Source organism: Sinohyriopsis cumingii, unplaced genomic scaffold (genome assembly GCF_028554795.1).
Source record: "Sinohyriopsis cumingii isolate HCF-2022 unplaced genomic scaffold, ASM2855479v2 utg001110l, whole genome shotgun sequence".
Taxonomy (NCBI): Eukaryota; Metazoa; Mollusca; class Bivalvia; order Unionida; family Unionidae; genus Sinohyriopsis; species Sinohyriopsis cumingii.
In genome coordinates, this window is record NW_028315961.1 from 1,503,508 (window position 1) to 1,524,859 (window position 21,352).

Genomic DNA, 21,352 nt, shown 5'->3' on the forward strand with positions numbered 1-21,352 from the left:
GAAAGTGAAGCGTCTCTCATAGCCTCTCCTTCCCAGGTGTAGTGATCGCCGCAGGACCATTGTCTCGCTCTGCGGGGCAGGAGGTTACTTGCATATGGCCTCTCCTACACTATTGTGTCCACAGCAGCACCTTCACGCGGTGCCCCCTGTTTTAACAGAGCCTGCTGTGTGGCGCGACCGAGTACCCGGCGGTATAACTGGGTGGGCAGACTGGGCTCATTAGCCTTGGCAGGCAACCAGTCTAAGAGAAGGGAAACTCTGACCCCAAACCCGGGCAGATGAAGCTCGTTAGCCTTGTCAGGCAGTTCATCTAGGAGAAGGAAACTCTGATTCAAAACCAACCAAGTCCCATCCATTGTATTATGGCTCCACTGCCTTGTGGATATCTTCGGGAGAAGGAAAGGCTACGGGAGTAAACCCAGACAGAAAATCAGGAGTGGAGCCCCTAAAGCGGCTGGGGGTCGACTACGACCTCCTTCCGGCAGCTCCTGCATCCAAACTGGTGTCAAATGTCATGCTCAGCATTCCTTTGGACCCCACCAGCAAGGACGAGAGGGGGATCCTGACGTCTGGGCAGCCCAGGATCTCCATATTCCACGCCCAGGCTTGCGCCCTGGAGAGGACACTCCAGTCTCGCTACTGAGTGAGGAAACAACACGGAAGCTGACAGTTTACGGGTTATAAGTCCCACCCGATTGGCGTAGGGAAGGGGCGCCACGGGTCAGCTTTGACGGTGGGAGGGATCATCGTGTCCCACTGGCCAACTATCGCCCGCCTCAAGCCGGGCAGCCCCCGGTCAATAAGGTGTTGACCCGCCATCGTCTGCCTGCTCCAGTGGGTGTCTGGAGCTCAGTGTGTTGTTCAGCATGACAAGCAGACGGTAATTCCACACCAGACAAAAGAAACAAGAAACCAATAAAGAAGACTCCAGCTCTTCGATTTGCAAGCTGGAATGTGCGCACCATGTGTACAGGCATCTCCGACGACCTCAGAGAAGTGGACGACACCAGAAAGACGGCCATCATCGATAGAGAACTCACCAGACTAAATATCAGCATAGCTGCCCTCCAGGAAACCAGGCTCGCCTCTAGTGGCTCCCTCAGAGAGGAAAACTACACCTTCTTCTGGAAGGGTCGAGAACCTGAGGAGCCCCGTCAGCACGGAGTGGGCTTTGCCATCAAAAACAATCTCCTGGCCTCGGTTGAACCTCCAACAGGGGGCACTGAGCGTCTCTTGTCCATCCGCCTCACCACTACTTCAGGTCCTGTCAACATCATCAGTGTCTACGCCCCAACCCTCATGTCATCAGAAGACGTGAAGGATCAGTTCTATGGGCAGCTGGACGAACAGATCAAAGGATGCCCCAAAAATGAACCACTATTCCTCCTCGGCGACTTTAATGCCAGAGTAGGTGCGGACCACGAGTCCTGGCCTACCTGCCTCGGATATCATGGCACTGGAAAGACCAACGAAAACGGCCAGAGACTGCTGGAGCTATGCACCTACCATGGCCTGTGCATCACAAACACCTTCTTCAAGTGTAAGCCACAACACAAAGTGTCATGGAAACACCCCAGATCTCATCACTGGCACCAACTCGACTTGGTCATCACCAGGCGCTCTGCCCTTAACAGCGTCCTCTCCACCAGAACCTACCACAGTGCAGACTGTGACTCCGACCATGCCCTTGTGAGCAGCAGAGTGCGACTACAGCCACATGTGCTACACCGCACAAAACCAAAAGGATGTCTTCGCATAAACACTGCACAGATGTCAGTCCTTGCCAAGGTGGAGGAGTATGTGTCTGCCCTGAACAAGGCTCTCCAGGACCTGCCTGAGTATGACGCTACAGCCAAGTGGAACGCCATGAAGGGTGCCATCTACAGTACAGCTATGTCAACGTTTGGCAAGAAGGAACGACCCAGCCAGGACTGGTTCAATGCACACCTATCAAGGATGGAACCACAAATCGAGGAGAAACGAAAAGCCTTCATAGCTTACAAAAAATGCCCTAATGAACGGACGCTTGCTGCTCTCAGAAGTGCCCGAAGTAACACCCAACGCATTGCTAGACAGTGTGCAAACGAGTACTGGCAACAACTGTGTGAAGGGATCCAGCGAAGTGCCGAGTCCGGACACATCCAAGGCATGTACAGTGGCATCAAGAAGGCTCTAGGCCCTACAGTGAAAGGGTCGCTCCCCTGAAATCCCTGACGGGAGAGAAGATCACAGACCGTGGGCAACTGATGGCCAGATGGGTGGAGCACTACTCAGAACTATACTCCCGAGAAACGTCAGTCACTGATGCAGCCCTCAGCAGCATAAAGAATCTGCCCACCATGGAAGAGCTCGACAAAGTGCCAACCTTAGAGGAGCTCAGCAAAGCAATCGACTGCCTTCCAAACAACAAAGCACCAGGTAGTGACAGCATCCCACCCGAAGCTATCAAACGTGGAAAACCAGCATTGATTAAACCACTGCACGAGCTACTTTGCCGCTGCTGGGAGGAAGGAGTAGTCCCCCAAGACATGCGTGATGCCACAATTGTGACCCTTTACAAAAACAAGGGCGACCGCAGTGACTGTAATAATTACAGAGGGATCTCGCTCTTGAGTATTGTTGGTAAAGTGTACGCCCGCATCATACTCAACAGGCTGCAGTTGCTGGCAGACCGTGTGTACCCGGAATCACAGTGCGGCTTCAGAGCAGGCAGGTCGACGACAGACATGATCTTCTCCCTACGACAACTCCAAGAGAAGAGCAGAGAGCAAGGTCAACCACTCTACATGATGTTCATCGACCTCACCAAGGCCTTTGACTTGGTCAGCAGGAAGGGCCTTTTTGAACTTCTGAGTAAGATCGGTTGCCCCCCCAAAACTCCTCAGCATGATAATCTCTTTCCATGCAGATATGAAGGGAACAGTCATGTATGATGGATCATCCTCAACTTCCTTCCCAATTAACAGTGGTGTGAAGCAGGGCTGCGTGCTGGCACCAACACTTTTTGGGATCTTCTTCTCCCTGCTCCTGTCCTACGCCTTCGACACGTCCACGGATGGCATATATCTACACACCAGGTCTGATGGGAGCCTGTTCAACCTGGCACGACTGCGCTCAAAGACCAAAGTGAGAGCTGTGCTCATCAGGGAGATGCTTTTTGCAGATGACGCAGCTCTTGTGGCCCACACCGAGGAAGCCCTCCAGAGACTGGGAGACCGTTTTACTGTTGCCTGCACGCACTTTGGTCTCACAATCAGCTTGGAAAAAAACAAATGTCAGCGTGCAAGATACCACCATTGCCCCTTCAATCAAAATCAACGGTGTCACCCTGGAAGCAGTCAACAACTTTACCTACCTAGGGTCAACCATCAGCAACACTCTCTCGATTGATATGGAGCTGGACAGAAGGCTTGGAAAGGCAAACACCATCATGGCTCGATTAACAAAGAGGGTTTGGGAAAACAACGCGCTGACAGAGCACACCAAGGTCCGAGTCTACCAGGCCTGCGTTCTCAGCACCCTTCTATATGGAAGTGAGACGTGGAGTACCTACATGAGGCAAGAACGCCGGCTCAACTCCTTCCATATACGGTGCCTAAAACGCATCCTGAAAATCAGCTGGCAAGACCGTGTTCCACACAGCGAGATCCTGCAGCGTGCAAGAACCCCCAGCATGTACTCCCTGCTAATTAAACGCCGCCTTCGATGGCTGGGTCACGTCCGACGCATGGAGGATGGAAGGCTGCCAAAGGACATCTTATATGGACAGCTGGCCACTGGCATGAGAAGAGTCGGACGCCCCTCACTCCGTTTCAAAGATGTGTGCAAGAGGGACATGAAGGCATGCAACATTTCACCCGATGGCTGGGAAGAGCTGGCTGAGGACCGAGGCACCTGGAGACTGATGGTAAACAATGGCATATCAGTCGCTGATGCGAGGAGAGGCCAGTTGGTGGCAGAGAAACGTAGGAGAAAGAAGAACGCAACAGCAACCACAGTAATGCAGACTTCCCAGTATGTCTGCACCAACTGCAGTAGGGACTGTCACTCACGTATAGGCCTGCACAGCCACAGCAGACGTTGCCAACAGAGACAGGCAACACCCCAAGGGCGCTATTCGCATGGTCTTTCGAGACCGAGTCGCCAATGATGATGATGATGCTATCAATGTGGAGGAAACTCCAGGACCCCAGTTTATGATAGGTGCAACAAATTCCTTTGAGTTCCATGGGACCCAAAACCAGCCTTGTACCTCCATACAGTGCTTAGTAGTGATAGGTATTCTCCAGGCCCAAGTAGAAAGGTTAGAACAGGAACTCTCTGCACTAAAATCAAAGAGTCTACACAGTGTTCAAATGGATAAACCAGGGGCAACAAAAGTGTACCAGAAAACCCAGACAACACCAGACACAAACATGTCAAAGGACCAAAACACAAGAGCATGTCAGGGCACTCAGACCATACCAAAACCAGCTATAAGAAAAAAATCATTATACACACAAACAGATGCAACCACACCAATTAAACAAGATGAGTCTCTTCTACAGGTATTAGATGGGCAGAGCCAAAAATTAGCTAAAGCACATGCTGTAAACACTGACCATCATGTGTCTCACTCACCATCAAATCCATGTACAGAAGAAACTGTTCTAAAGACTACCTCCAATTACCCACAGCAAGAAGCTAAATTAAATACAAATACTAAATACAGCAGCAGTCACCAAACTCTCGGTCAGTCTAGTCATGGAAAACAAGAAGTTCAAGCAATGCATCTGAACCCCCACTTGTCAAAATCAACAACATAGTTAAAGACAGATCTCTTCTCATAGGATCATCAATAATTAAAGGAGTAAGAACATGAAGGTTATATAAAACTGACATAAAAACCCATAGAGGTGCAACTATTAATACTATTGCAGAACAAATTTTGGAAATGGATATGTCACCATATCATACTGTAATTCTTCTCACTGGTGGCAATAATTACAGTAATGGCCAATCTTTGAAGGGCATTGATGATAATTATGAAAGCTTGTTGCATGCCATCAGGTCCAAAAACACAGAGTGTGAAATAATCATCTCAGGTCTACTGCCAAGAAGGGATATACTTATGACTCAACTAAATGACACCCTAAGTATGCTGTGTGAAAATTTCCAAATACTCTTTGCTCCACAATACAGGACCTTCTTCAAAGACAATGGAGTGAACCAACAATTATACCAGCGAGACCAAATCCACTTGTCCAACTGAGGTATTGCCTCGCTCCTTAGGAATATAGACCAGTAGATAAGACTTATAAAGTATATAAGACTTATAAAAGGGGTTAGGCATGAAGTCAGACAACTGTTTGTATTGTGGAGAGCACGGTCATGTAACACGGCAGTGTCTGCATGGAAAACAGATTCGTTGCCATCTTTGTAACGAACTAGGACATAAGCAAAAGTTGTGCACATACCAATAGGTAGAAGGCTATGATGTACAGGCCTATGCAACACATATCCAGCAACAAAATGCATTAGAATATGTGTATACTTTTCAATGTAATAATTGTAATTCTAGGTTTCAGGCACTATCTGATTTGTGTACAAAGTGCAACTTGTTAACTTGTAAACAACTATGTGATACTGTTCAAGTTACTTCTCCCTCTGAGGCCCCCCAAGTGTCTAATATGTCAATGTCTTCTTGTATGTATGCAAATGAGCCTCATATTGAACATTCTCATATATCCACTACATGTGGTCATGGTACAACAGATGGATCTTATAAGTTATCTTCTTCATGTGTTTATGTAAATAATCAAGGTAATGTAAAGAAATCTGTCAAATCTAAAAACAATACATTGCATACTACCTTGTCTGAAAATCAATCCTCTGATCAAAGTTGTCATGTATTTGGCCTCCTCAAAAGAGGTCTGCAAGTAATCAACCTAAATATTCAACACATCCTCCCTAAACTGAATGAGATCAAGTTAATATTACAGCAAACTAGATCAGTCAATATTCTAGGTCTATGTGAAACCTTTCTTTCCGATGATACTAATGATTCGGCTCTCCAAATACAGGACTTCAACTTTGAAAGAAAAGATAGACTCCATGGGGGTGGGGTATTCTTCTCTATGTAGACAGTTCCATTATTTATAACAGACGTGTTGATCTAGAGACTATTGGGGTAGAGAGTATCTGGATCGAAGTAACCCTTGCCCAATCAAAGCCAATAATCTTATGTTCAGTTTACAGGCCACCTAGTTCCACAGCTGACTGGATTGATAGATTTGAGGTTCAAATTCAAAAAGCATTACTAAAGGAAGATTTAGAAACTATCATATTTGGGGATTTTAACATTGACTACATGAAAACTCCACCATTAACATGGATAAGTAACTTTGAAACTTACAACTTTACTCAATTAATTAACACATCAACTATAGTAACAGATAAAAGTGCTACTATCATTGATCATGTCTATACTTATAAACCTGAAAACATAAGTGAAATTAATGTGCCAGACTAAACACTGAGTGACCACTACCCAGTCTGTGTAAATAGACATATTCCAAAATCATCTAAAAATGGCCAACACATTGAAATACAATACAGGGACTTCAAACAGTTTGATGAGGAAATATTCTTAAATGGTTTAGTTTGCAAACCCTTCCAATCAGTCTGCAATATAGCTGATGTCAACATTGCTTTAGACAAATGGTATCAGATGTTCAATGCTGCCTTATGCACGCATGCCCCAAGTGGATTACCCTTGAGATCAATGAGGATAGGCGCCAAAGAGATAATTTCCACAAGAAAAAAGACATGAAAAGCTATAGAAAGTGGAGGAATAAAACTAAGCACCTGATAGATAAGGCAAAAGAGAAATTCTAAAAACAGGCTATTGATGAAAGTAAGAGTATCAAGACATTGTAGAAGCATCTAAAAGAGCTGAACCCACCCAAGAACAGTTGTCTTCCCCCTAGACTTAGGCAAAATGATAATATAGCAAAATCTGTACCAGACATGGTGAAAATGTTCAACAATTTATTCAGACATGGTGAAAATGTTCAACAATTTATTCATAAGCATCTCCAGTAACAGTATTCAGATCCAGACTAACATCCCAATTGAACTTGATGCTCTTCTATTATTTATAAGAGCTAAAATTCCTGATGATAATTATTTTTCAGTAGTTAATGTTAGTGAAGCTGATGTTTTTGATATGCTAATTAAGGTGAATATTAATAAATCCTCTGGATTGGATGGTATTGGTCCACAAATTCATAAAATTGCTGCACCAGTAATAACAAAGTCACTAACGCATATCATAAATTTACGTATAATGAATGGCAATTTTCCAGAAACACTGAAATGTGCAAAGGTTACACCTATCTTTAAGAAAGGAGAAAAGGAGGATCCAGGAAATTACAGACCAATATCAATTCTACCTGTATTGTCAAAACTGTTTGAAAAGCATGTAGCAATTCGGGTCTATACATTTTTTGAAACATACTCTCTATTTCATAAAGCGCAATCAAGATTTAGAAAGTACCACTCGTGCCAAACAGAACTTACCAAATTAATTGATCTTTGGTTGAAGGAAATGGATAATGGACATATGACTGAGATTGTTTTCCTTGACTTCAAGAAAGCCTTTGATCTTATTAATCATGAAATTCTGCTGTAAAAGTTTTAACTGTTACAGGTTTAACAATCCTTCTTAAATTGGTTTAGATCATACCTAAACCAAAGGTCTCAACAAGTAAGCATTGGCAATATTAGCTCTCAAACTCACACTATTCATTCAGGAGTCCCTCAAGGCTCAGTTTTGGGCCCTCTCCTCTTCCTTATCTATATCAATGATCTTCAGATTTGTTTGCAGATGACGCAAACTTGTATACATCTAGTTCTGATACTGAAGTTATCCAAACAAGATTAAACTCAGACCTTATTAGAGTCCAAAACTGGGCACAACAAAATAGGATGGTAATTAATAAAGGTAAAACAAAATGTATGATTTTGGGGACATTACAAAAGCTACACAAGTCAGGGAACCCAAAACTATCTCTTGCAATAAATAATCATCCATTAGAAAATGTCAAACATGAAAGACTTGTAGGTGTGTCCATAGATAATAATTTATTATGGAATGACCATATTGATAAGCTTTGTAAAACACTGTCATCCAAAATTGCCCTTCTCAGAAGAATCAAGAAATATTTGCCTATGGAAACTCGCAATCTACACTACAAGTCATATATTCTTCCAACAATGGATTATTGTTCTAATGTATGGGGAAACTGTGCTAAATCTGAGCTTGACAGGATTTATAAACTTCAGAAATGAGCAGCACATGTAATTTTAGATGCATCTGTTGATCATCCCTCAAAGGCATTATTTACAGAACTCAAATGGTTCACAATATATGACAGGATAGATTTTCACAAGGCAGTTCTTTTATATAAATGTCTACATGGAACTGCACCAGAGTATCTTCAGGACTTATTCAGGCCTTTTTCAACACAATACCAGTTGAGATCAATATCACATGGAAACCTTCTAGTACCAAAATCAAGAACAGAGCAATTTAAAAAGAGTTTTCAATACTCTGGTACAGTTCTGTGGAATAAGCTTCCACTACATGTAAAATCTGCTGAAAATATTAGAGTATTTAAGAAGAGATTTCATGAGCATGTATGTGTTTCTAATAGATAATGGAATTTAGTATTTTAATACTAAACATGTTAAAATAAACACTAATTATTGCTATCTTCATATAATGTGCATTGTTATACTCTCCTTAAGAGGGCCTCAAGGGAGAATAGTCCTTGACTAATGAGTCACCCTCTATTATTATATGTAACACATAATATCTTATGGCAAAACAAATGACATCATAATGTTATGCAAAGGAAGGTGTGGCATTCACCATGGACTGCAAAATTATTTCACTTGTTTTATTAACTTTTATTTGTGATGAGTACCAAAGATCTCTCTCTCTCTCAATCTCTCTCTCTCTCTCTCTCTCTCTCTCTCTCTCTCTCTCTATATATATATATATATATATATATATATATATATATATATATATATATATATATATATTATGTTTATGCACAAAAAAAACCAGGGTTTAAGTTTGCAGATGCAATATAGTGAATAAAACGGAATGGAATGAAATGAATGCCCAGTGATTCATTCTGTCAATGAGTGATTCAGCAACTGAATGAGCACAACAGGGCTATACAATGGTCACAGCTGGGCTGTGAAACTTCCAGACAGAATGTTATGGATATCCCCAGAGTAAAGTTTCTTGAGTAGACACTGAATGAAGCCCAGTGACAAATGGGCTGTCCAATGTAAGGTGATGATGCCAAGGACTTCACTCATTGGTTGGATGCAATATAGCTCTGCCATTAGATCTTGGGTGAATAAAATAGAATGGAATGAAGTGAATGTCCATGAATTAGGGAAATCCACATGTGGCAGCAAAACAATCAGATGTTCACTGTACACCACATAAATATGCTGCTGTTCCAAACTAAGAATTGTTGAAAAAAGATACAGAACATGATGACTGTGATGTATTATTATGTTATAACTCTAGGCCTTGAGCTATGTAACAGAAAGAAGTGAAACCATCAAGTTTAGTAATAAACAATTTATTTCTCAGTGTCCAGGTGAACACTCTAAAGACACAGAATTGTGACTTAAATCCAAAATAATCCTACATGTCTTAGCACAAGCTCATAAATATAGAATGTTTCACATGAATTACAATGGTCTTGAATGTCCTTATGTACCACAATGATGCAAACCAAATTGTCTTTAAATGAATTCACAATAATTCCAAATAATGTGTTAATTCAAAGTCAGTGAGCACTTAGTAGTTCCAGTGAATGATTTAAATATATAATTTCTCTTTAATTATATATGAAACACAACTGAAAAATCTGATAAATGTATTCCACAGACCGATCTTAAGACAGGAATAAATTACATGTTTATGAAGTCCCTATATACACATCCCCACCTGAACAAGATATGAATCATTCTAATGGAAAATTTCATCATATTGTAGGCAAGTCTGTTTCTTGAATATTCTGAACTCAGAAAGATATGTCAATGTTGTACTGAAACAATCCTGACTACCTGTCAACTTATATTCTTATAAAGTGTATTTGCACATATCATTAATGTCTGAGATAATTTATAATTTCCTTTTGTTGTTTACATTCCCTTCATGTTGGAAAGTTGTACCTCTGTTTCCACTGCATATAATAGTAACTGTAGTAACAGTGTTTGATATATCACACTTGCACAAAGGAAAAGTAATTTGGTACACTATGTAAATGATTTGGTTCAATATTCATCATCTTGGGGGGGGGGGAGATTTCTGAAGCCCAGTTTATACATTACAGCACTGTAAACTGTTTTCACTTACCTTCTATTCTGAGGGAGAAATAAACAACGTTTCTCTTGGATTAAGGTAATAATCATGTAAGTTCATAATTTTTTGTCACCACTGTGACAAAGCTGTTCATCATCAATGTTAAATCTTTGTATCATTTATTGTGAAATAATTGCTGTTTTTGTCGTTTGAAATCAGGTGCCATTTTTACTAATGTGTGTATTGGGCACTCAGCTTTCCACTAGGGGGCGCTCAGGTTAATCTTTCCGCATTCTTCCATATTCAGTAATATTCGTGAAAACTTTGTTATGAATTTCCAGAGTATGTTCCCAAAACCTATAAATAGGTGTGAGATCAACCGTTTTCACAGTTGTGGTTCGAGTGGACTCCAGTAAAGGTCTCAAGACCAAGCAAACAAAACAAAAGTCTCTTGTCATCTCGACTGATAATTTCAAGCATCAATAGCAAGGTAGACTAGTCATTACCGACACATTAAATGTAGTACTCATAACAACTATAATGTTTCAATGAAGTTGTTTCAACATTTATTTCCTAGTTATATCAGATAAAAGTTCCCACAGAAGGATTTAGCTGATGACACTGTCACTGTGTCCTCATCAACAATGACATCTGCTTTCCATTGGAAGTTTAGTATTCTGATTCACAGGTGCTTGATGCGAGCTTGATGTTGAGAAACAAAAATAATATTCTGAAGGAAAAAAAAATCATACAGAGTGACAAAAATACCTTAGATTACCCCCCATGACCCATTCTGAGATAGGACCCTGTCTACCATACTATATAAGAGAGAAGGTAAGTAACTTCCAAATTCTTCGTTCCACCCATGACTCTCGATTTCCTTCTGCTATTTCTGTCTTTGAAGGCACACGACCATACTATATGTTTTGTTTTACTCCTGAAATATTTTTCTCTTCAAGCCATCAGCAACTTTTCTGCATTGTACCAAACTGAAGTTACGGGCTCTGAAATGAGTGAATTTCGCGAATCTTGCCTGCTAGGACAGTGTTGCGCTCAGGTGAAAACTGGTGAAAAGAGCTACATATACCACGTTTGCAACTCTACGTTACATCCCTTTTTTAATTACAGAACAGTGGTAGGTGCAAAAGTAAGTTTTTACTTACCATTAACTCGATTCAACTTTCAGAATCCTGTTCCATGGAAGAATTAGACATTGTCTTCTTCACTGCACATATATACAAGCGACTCTCATTTTCAAAACATGTACACTATGCGGCACACAGTTCAACAGCAAAATATGATTTGTTCAAGAGGTTATACTTAAATAACATCCATGCATCAGAGAAATAAATATTTTTAATCATTATCTAATGCATTTCTGGAAATTTTAATTTTGTTGTAGTGCAATCATGATTATTGTATTGATTGTATAATAGTTAGTATGCACAGCTTAATTATTTCCCCTGAAATGACCCAATTTCTCTGCCAATTAACTGCACGAAATTCAAATTCTGAACTGGGTCAATTGCGGATGATGGAATAGATATGGCAGAACAGAAATTTCTTAAATTGGTTAATGGTCTAAATGATTGTTTATCATATATGTTGTTTCTTGGCAAGTTAGACTTTGTATAACTTACATATATATTAAGAATTGAAAATAATTTGAACTTGTAATACTGCTTGCTTGGAACAAATGGGAAAATAATGACTATATAATAATAATAATAATAATTATTATTATTACACCTAAATTTTTATAATAAAGGATTAAAAGTTACTGTTATAAAAAATTATTACAATTGTTGTATACTAGTTTAAAATTTGATATAGGTAATTCACTCTGAAATTTGCATTTTTTTATACAAGACAGTATGACATTTGCCCATCACAATGGTCTATAGGTTTTTTTAAGTTGGGAGATCCCTTTTCTTTCATGAAATATATCAAACAAATACAAAATTTAAATGGATTCTTATTTAGAAATATGACATACAACAAATGATAGTATCATTAAAACTTTTAAAAAACTGATTATATAATATCAACTATGCACGTAAAATATTCATGCCTGCAAGTACAACAAAAACAAGAAAGACACAAGTGAAAACTGTACTCAATGCATATTGTACAGCAATTTTTATACGTACTTGACAAGACTCTTTAAAACCCGTTCAAATCTGAAATGTTGTCAACCTTGCTCTGATTAATTAATACACTTGTAGAACTAGTGTTACCACAACTTAATGATTGTTTTAAGAAAAAAATATATATGACCTCTCACAAAACATAATTTATACTATTTTTTCTACATTGTTCATTGTGCATAGAAGAGAACAAACATCAAACAAAAGGAACATATATTGTAAGTAATACAAAACATATATTGTAAGTAATACAAAACATATATTGTTAAGTAATACAAAACATATATTGTAAGTAATACAAAACATAAACTAGTTTTCCAAGATAAGACCATACTTGCATGGATGATTTTGTAAACTGGGAAGTGGTGGTTTATATACATACAAAAATGTTCTTGGAGTAAAATTGCTTACATGTACAAAACCAGACTGATCATGAAATAAAAATGCACAGTTGTTGATCTATTATCAATGTATGCACAATTTACTGCAGCATAAAATTTTAAATGCAGCTACATGAAAGTACATTTATATAATCTTTCAGATAGCTAGTATTTTGAAACATGTCACTGAATGATTGGGTCTATCACAACCATCCACAATAAAGTGATTTGAAAACCCCAAGCATAAATTTATATTTTATGCTAGGCATATAACTGCATGTCACTAGTACCTGTTAGTATTTCCAAACCTAGTGACTAAGAGAAGGGTCTGTCCCAACCTTCTACAGCCAAGTGATTTGGTGACATCATCCAGATTTCCATGTTATGCTAGACAAATAACTAACTGAATGCTGTTATTATATGTTATCTGCAAAGCCAGTAACTCGCAAAACCAGTAACATAGATATAGGGTCTGTCCAATCCTTGTATAGTCAACTTATTTTTGAACATCAACAAGATACTAGCTGCAATGTGTAAAATGGCTATTGCTTCCTTCTTAATACTCTGTGTGTGAAACAATGTCATTTTTATTCATCCAGTTATAAAACATATAATCATAATTGTTTCTTTTTTTAAGCTGTACAAAAAACTTCACCACTGTGCATGCTCATTTGATTAACAAAAAGAATCATTGATTATCTCTCTGTAACATTAAAGTACATCTTGAATAATAGTAGTAATGCCATTGATAGATATATAGATAACAAATTGCAAATACTTTAAACTCTGAATGGACCGTGCCTGCCCTTTGACAACCTAAATCTTCATTAATGTTAGTGATGCCTAACACTTGTAGTTGAAGTACATGATACTGTTACACTGAAAACAATAATTGGGCATCTTACATGTAGCACATTACATGCTCCCTATATGAACTAAATTAGCCCAGTAATGTTTTGTACTGAGAAAAGCAGAGCTTAAAGATTAGAATGAAATCTGTTCCACCACACTTTAGATATTACTTCTCTTGGGTGTACACCCTCCAAGTATAAACTGAAATTGTAGCTCCGTCTCTTCTCCTTATTTGCTCTTTTCCTATAGTGGTACAAGTCCAGTCTAAATCTAGATGAAAATGAATCTTGTTGCTCACTTAAATGCAGTAATAACTCAATTTACAAAATCAGTTTGCTCCTTAAGCTGAATATCCTGCTCCTTGAATAGATTGGGGTCATCACGTCCTTTACTCCTGTTCCATTCATAGACTGAGATAGGAGGCATCTCAAGAAATACAATTTTACACTTTTTGTTTCTGAAGAGTTGTGATGAGTCTACCATACTGTGATTCAAAATGCTGCACAACGTTTCTGGAATCTTCAACCCTTAATGATAAAAATCTTCCACTTTTATTAGAGAGTCTCTAGCAATATATAAATGCACAGTTTCCCATAGTCAGGTACATATTTGTCAGTGTTGGACTGTAACCAGAAAAACTGTTCTGCAGTTCTTGCTTTACTTTTATATGCAAAAATAACTGACATTCCAAAGTTATTCCAAGTTTTATACTACTGATCCAAATACCTTTCTTTGCTGTCACTCAAAATACATGCAGTGTAAATTTCCTGTCCAGTGTTTTCTTTGGGTTTCTCTGCTGCCAAGAATTTTAATAGCTTTGGGATACTTATGCTTCTCACCAAAATGGCACTGTGTGGTGATATGGAAATTGATAAGGAATGACAATATTGGTCTTAAAATTCCAATGTTCACAAGCTTCACAAAATATGGATACAATCACTGTTACTTCTTCATGTATAACAGCCAGTTACAACTAAGTTTGCAACAAAGTTATGAAATGATGTCATACTCTTGTATGTAAAAATACAGAAATGCAGCAGTAATAAGACAAAGAAGGATTTATATCAAGATATCTTGAGGGAATCACTAAAATATCAAACATGAAAAGATTGTGCAAAACTTCTTAGTGCCAAAATTCTATTCACTTTTATAGAAAAACAGTGTAGTCTTCGATCTTAAGTCACAGCAGATCATGCTGTCATCTGAAAGTACATGGAATAAAGCTTATTTCACTCATGACTGGTAACAGGCACATTCCTTAGGTTCATGATATTTGCCATTTAAAACTATGATTTTGTTGATTTTTCCCTCTATAGGCTCGCACATTACAAAATAGTCTAAAGTGTCTCATCCTCAAGGAATATACTAACTGATGTATGCGGCCTCCAACAAAATACAGATGCATGAAGTTTGTTCATAGTATCCTAAAAATAATGACATAAAATGTTCACAAGAAACCTCAAAGGTCAACAAACTTGAAAAACACACAATATGTGCTACAAATTTGAACATACAATTATTGTGCATTTCCAATTGTAATAATAAAGGTAATTACCAAAAGAAATGTTCACTGCCAGTGCAATACCTTAATGTTTAACTAGGCTTAAGTAATGGGTATGGATTAATCACATGTGATAGGGAGGGTACGCAGGTCTTCAAATGAAAACCTTGTATAGAAAACATTGCAAGCAGAAGACAGTGTCACATGAATGTAAAATCAATATACAGTATGCTAAATAAATCATACTAATCAATATTAGTGAGTGTCCATGACATAAAATACATTCTTATTTACTGACACCCCAAACATGGGAATTTTATTCCAGTCTTACTGAAGTTTTGCCATCTCTTAATATTACTTAATCCTGCACATTTTCTATGATACCAGCCAGAACAATCATGACACTGTATCCAAAATTCCCCTTTCACATATTCCATTTGGCAGAGTTTGCAAATTTCATCATTCTTCTCCTAACTCTCTTATTTATTATAATCTTCTTTGAATACGGCCTTCAAGCCTGATTTAACTTGTTCCTGCTACTCAATGATACTTGTTTTTTCACTTGCTGCTCTGTTACTTTATTTTCTGTATCTGTGTCGTCATCTGTTTTATATGTGCCATGAACTACATGCTGTGACACATTTTCTTGTACATGCTATATTTCAACAGCTGTGGGTCTTCTAAGGAATGCAGGGTTCATCATCTTCTCTGACTGGATTAGTCCTTCAAAAAAAAATTTTGACATTTTTTCTTTCCATCAGCTGCCCAACATTTAATCCCATATGCATTACATGTTTTCCAGTTCTTCTTTCCTGAACGACATAAGAAAGGACTTGTCTTCCAAAATACCAGATTTGAGCAAGTGATGAGAAACAACCTTGTCTTTTGACTTATCCTCAGTGAGGTTCTTGTAGGAAATAGGTGATAATTTGGTACAAGTCTGTTTTGAAATTTGTTTTCGGTGTGCCATTTTCTTCTGAACTGACACTGCCTGAAGAAAGTCCTTTCTAAATTGATTTAGCATGACAGCAAGAAATTTTTGAATTATCTCTTCGAAAAGTTCTTTTATGCATGAGGCTTTCAGTGATAAATCATAAACCAGATCTTCAACTGAATTTGAGGGAGAAATTTCCTCACAACATCTTTTGCATATAATTCCAGACCAGAGATCATACAGTGCACCTGAGCCCAATAATTCACTTACACAAAACTGGTGCAAATTTGAGCCATACATATTAATGTTTTTATCAATTAATAATTTGAGACACTGGGAACACAGTTCCATGAAAAATGTAAACAGTCATCAGAAATATTGGTCAATCCTCTTGTGAGACACTGTTTTCTTTCAGTTTCTGTCAAACTTTCTGTGTCATTTATCGACTCTATAAGATGATGCTCCATCTGCTTCAATCCATCCAAAATTGTCATTTTGCACTTGGCCTCTGCATAACATGACTAGCCTTGTTCTGATGTGTTGAAGCAATTTGACTGCTGGATACTATTATACTTGAATCTCAGCTTGTGCAGATAATGACCACCAACATACCAAATCTTACTTCTGGCACTACCTGTAACAGATGAAGAACATTGTCTTTCTGAAATCTTTCTTGACGAAATGGGTAAAAGTTTCTCCTTTTCCTTCAACAAGTATTTTCTAGCATCTACTGTTAAATTAAAACGCACGTGGTACAAAACAGCCTGTGAATGTACAGGTTTATCAGCAACCATCAAAAAGCATGAAAGCTTGTATTCATCACTTGTTTGGTACATGTGACACTTTTTGTAGAATTCAGATACGCATTCTGGTTTGACAGCATTTCTAGCATCTTTATTCATCTGCAGGTTATCATTTAACTTCATAATAACTTAAAACTGTTTACTGGACTCTCTTAAAATTTTCATCCTTTAATAGATGCATTGTAAGGTCATTTGTTTCTTTCTGCATGGGAGTTTGAACATTGTCCTTCATCAATTCACGAATACATTGCCTTATGTCAAAATCAACGGGAATCATTGTCACATCTGTATCATCTTCTTCAAGTGGTAAGTTAGCAATTATCTGATTGAAATTATCATCCAAGGCCTACTCTTCCTCTTGGAAGTTATCTTTTTCAGTAACTGTTTCACACTGAAATAAATCATCCTGGGTACACGGGTCTTCAGCCTCAACATCTGCAAGGTATTCATATGGTGGAGTCCTGAAATGAAAACAGAATGAAACAAGATGACATGAAAACATGTGTACATGCAATATGCAGTATTGTTTTTAAATAAATAAGTCCTCTGCTTTATTTATCAAAAAAATAGTATTCAAATCCATCATTTACCAATAAAAGACACACACACACATGGTCACTTTATTCATGGTAATTGAAAAACATATTATGGTAAGTACATTATCATAATAAAGTACCTTATCATAATAGCGCCTTCATGTTTTAGGTTACTATCAAGACTTAAAGTGCACGATGGAGCAGAAATAAAGGCGGATGATCTATACATTACTTACAAACTTGAATTACTGTGCAAAGGCCTGGAACCATTACAAGATATTCATTTGTTTGGAAGGTATATCAAGCATTTATTTTCTGACACAAAGAAACACAGGAGTGGAAAAAAATATGTTGGAATTTCCATAAAATCAATTGATGCTTTTAAAGATGGGTGTCAGAATCTCTCTCAGCAGGAATGTATAGACGGGATAAGAGGTGATCTTCCAGAGACATACAAAGTTAATGAAGTTAAACAGGGTTTAGTAGAATGCTTGGTAGCAACTAGATTCTCATGCAATGGAGTTTCAATTTTCAAATATTTCAAATTTCAGGAGAATGACTGAATCCTGAAAATTGCTGGCAAGGAAATAGATTTAAGGAGCTTATTCATCAATAATGAATATGAATGCAGTAGGGATGGAATACAGGCACTGTGTCAGCAAGTCGAATGTGTTAACTTGTGTGAAGGCATGAGACTAAACAAATCAGTTATATGCAAAAGAAACCACTTTGTCGAGAACCTGGCCTCTGAAAAGACAGGCAAAATACAGAAGACAATGAGATCTGTAAATTGTGTGTCATCAAATATCTTGCCCCAGGGTTTAAGCCATGTAGGGCTTGTCAAAAATTGACAGTATCAGAAAGTAGGAAAACAGAAGATATAGGGGAAGAAAATGAACATAATGTGGCACTCCAAGGATGTCGCAAAAAGAAGTAACTTTGGAAGATTTTAAGAATCTTATTCCAAATGTCCCCCCTGAAATGTTAGACTTTATGTTATGTCTAGCAGAAAATAGTGTTGCCAAGGATTCAAGAGGTCATCGATGGAGTAAGAAGTTAATTTCAGTTTGTTTAGACCTATGCACAAGAAGTCCTCAAGCATATAAAAGCATAAGAGACAGTAATATTCTTTACAAGAACAACATACAGCATCATGCAGGCTTTCAAGATGACATTTTTAAATGGATGTATTCAGAAGCAAAGAGGTTAAATGTTCATGTTGAGGGCTTTAACAGGTGGTATCATTTTTGATGAGATGTCCATTCAAGAAGATTTACAGATTGCCAAAAATGGTGATGTCATTGAACTTGTGGGTTTTTCCGATTATGGAGATGAAGGCAATGTTATCGAAACCCTAAAAGATGGAAAACAAATGAAGTCTTTAGGTAATTTTGCACTGTAGATGGTGTTTATTGGCCTTAAGGTTTTCAATTTCCATTTGCATACTTCATCACTTGACAGCCCCAGGCATCAGAATTATATACATTGTTCTGGGGGGCCATGAGTGGCCGAGTGGTCTAAAGAGCTCTCCGTTACTGATCACTGCCATCTCACCTGTCTGCATGGGTTCAAGTCTCAGATTCAGCCAATGGAGGTATGTGAGAAAGCTTGTCAGTAGCTTCTCGTGGGACGATGGTTATTTCCTAGGTTTTCCTGGGTTCTTCCTCCACCATTAATACTGGCCGTCATGTATAGCCTATCGTGTGCTGAAAGATGGCGTTAAACCCTACTAAAACAACAATATTGTTCTGGTGAGCAGTAGACAAACTATCTGTCTATGGATTTACTACTACTCATTTATGCATATGCATGGAGTTCAGCCTGAATGTGACAAGCCCAGTAAATCCTAATCAAACAGTTGTATCCACCATGGATTACTCACATGTCATCCAGAAAGTACGAAATAATATTAAGAAAAGTGGGGTCAAAAAAGGCTACACTAGAAACCTTGAACTGTCTGACAAGAACAACATTCAATGGCAGATGTGGGATGATGCCTTTAACTGGGATAAGACAAGCCCTTTACAAATCCACAGAGCCTTAGCACAAATACACATATATCCAAATGCCATGGAAAAGATGAGAAACCATCTGGCTGAAGAAGTACTAAATGATGACATGTTGAACAATATGACTCAGTACCAAGCTTCACTGGGACTGAATGGAGCCTCACTCTCTTGAAGCACACATCCAGATTGGTAAGAAATTTTCATGATCAAAGACCCATATCTCAGGTAAATGACATGAGGCTGCATGAGAACTTGAAAATTCCTCATTGGTTCAAGAGATGGGAGTAAAACCATAGCCAAAAGAGAGGATGTCTCATCAACTGAAAAGGCAAAGTAGTTTTTATTGTGTCAGTGCACTGAAGACCTATATGCATGCATTTTAGGATTTTACCAGCTATGTAGAAAAGTCATAAACATGTCATTGCATGTTACCCCAGCCCAAATTAATTCTGATGTTGTAGAAAATGAATTTTGTCAACAAAGGCAGCATACAATGGGCCCAACTCCCATCCAAATGCACTCCAATATAGAAGAAACCTCAATAACATAATTCCTGGACAGAGCAGTTTGTCAAAGAAAGGTAATGCTGGTGCAAAATGTGTTAATGCTACATTGCTACATCATATGCTTTTAGTAATCCACAACCACTGAGGAAAAGAACTAGAAAAAGCCTCCATCCACACATTACTGAATGAAGGCCCATAAGACTATAGACATACTAATACAGTCACAATACTGCATTCACACCCAGTTAGACAGTCACTAGATCATTTGACTGAAGAAGTTCGCTCAGTCATTGGTTTTAAAGTATTAGCTAAATAATGCTAATTTTGTTTTTATTCCTTAACTACCTTGATCTTGTGGACAGTGAGAGTGTAAATGGTGTTGACATGAGGAGGCAGAGCTTTTTGATTCTCAAATCAAATAAGGGCAACTTTAAATTCTGTTATTTAGCATTTGTGACTTAAATTATGTTTTATACATTTAATGGATATTTTATGTGCTGTAAATCATCAAAATTGCTTCACAATTATCAGTTTGTTTTAATATCAAATTAATACTGACTGAAAGTAATCTTAATCATAAATTGCACTTAGCTATTAGTTTACTTGACCATAACTTAACATGAAATCACCAGCACTGTATGGTATTTTCTTCAGTTAGATTAAGGACAAGTCAATCAATGTAACATAAGTATCAGCACTTGTCACTATGATAAATCATGACTTAAACATTCATTGATTACGTGGCATTAACACTTGTGTGATGACCCCTTGAATTCTGGCAGTACTATTTTCTGCTATTTTCCACACTTGTTTGAGATCTGTCATGATTCCTTTACAAATCAACAAATGTACATGTCCCCAACTAAAAGTCTGAGCTTTTGGGGTATTTCACTCTAGGCAATACAGACACTGGATCAAGTCTGAGCTTTTGGGGTATTTCCCTCTAGGCAATACATTCAATGGATGAAGTCTGAGCTTTTGGGGTATTTCCCTCTAGGCAATACAGACACTGGATCAAGTCTGAGCTTTTGGGGTATTTCCCTCTAGGCAATACAGACACTGGATCAAGTCTGAGCTTTTGGGGTATTTCCCTCTAGGCAATACAGACACTGGATCAAGTCTGAGCTTTTGGGGTATTTCCCTCTAGGCAATACAGACACTGGATCAAATCTTGTTCATATATGCCATCTATATTCAGTCAAAAATTATTAATTGTCAATGCTCATTATATTATTTGGATAGTGTATGTACACGGTTTCACGTGTCAGTCACCTGGGCATGACCTATATGTGCATTAAGTCCCTAGGTC

At 38.4% G+C, this 21,352-nt stretch overlaps 2 protein-coding genes and 1 pseudogene across 5 annotated transcripts in view; 1 reads left to right on the top strand and 2 right to left on the bottom strand.

The window, feature by feature from the left end:
• Positions 1 to 21,352, bottom strand: part of LOC149772833 (nephrin-like) — a 311,073-nt gene that overhangs the window by 133,803 nt on the left and 155,918 nt on the right. The gene's annotated exons all lie outside the window — the stretch shown is intronic.
• LOC149772834 (uncharacterized) lies at positions 12,231 to 17,115 on the bottom strand. Its single transcript, XM_089947218.1, has 3 exons — positions 16,716 to 17,115; positions 16,047 to 16,437; positions 12,231 to 15,687 (listed from the first exon to the last, which is right to left on the bottom strand). Exons 1-3 carry the CDS (start codon positions 17,113 to 17,115, stop codon positions 15,546 to 15,548), a joined length of 933 nt encoding a protein of 310 aa, XP_089803344.1. The 3' UTR covers positions 12,231 to 15,545.
• On the top strand, positions 18,447 to 20,188 carry LOC149772835 (uncharacterized; annotated as a pseudogene).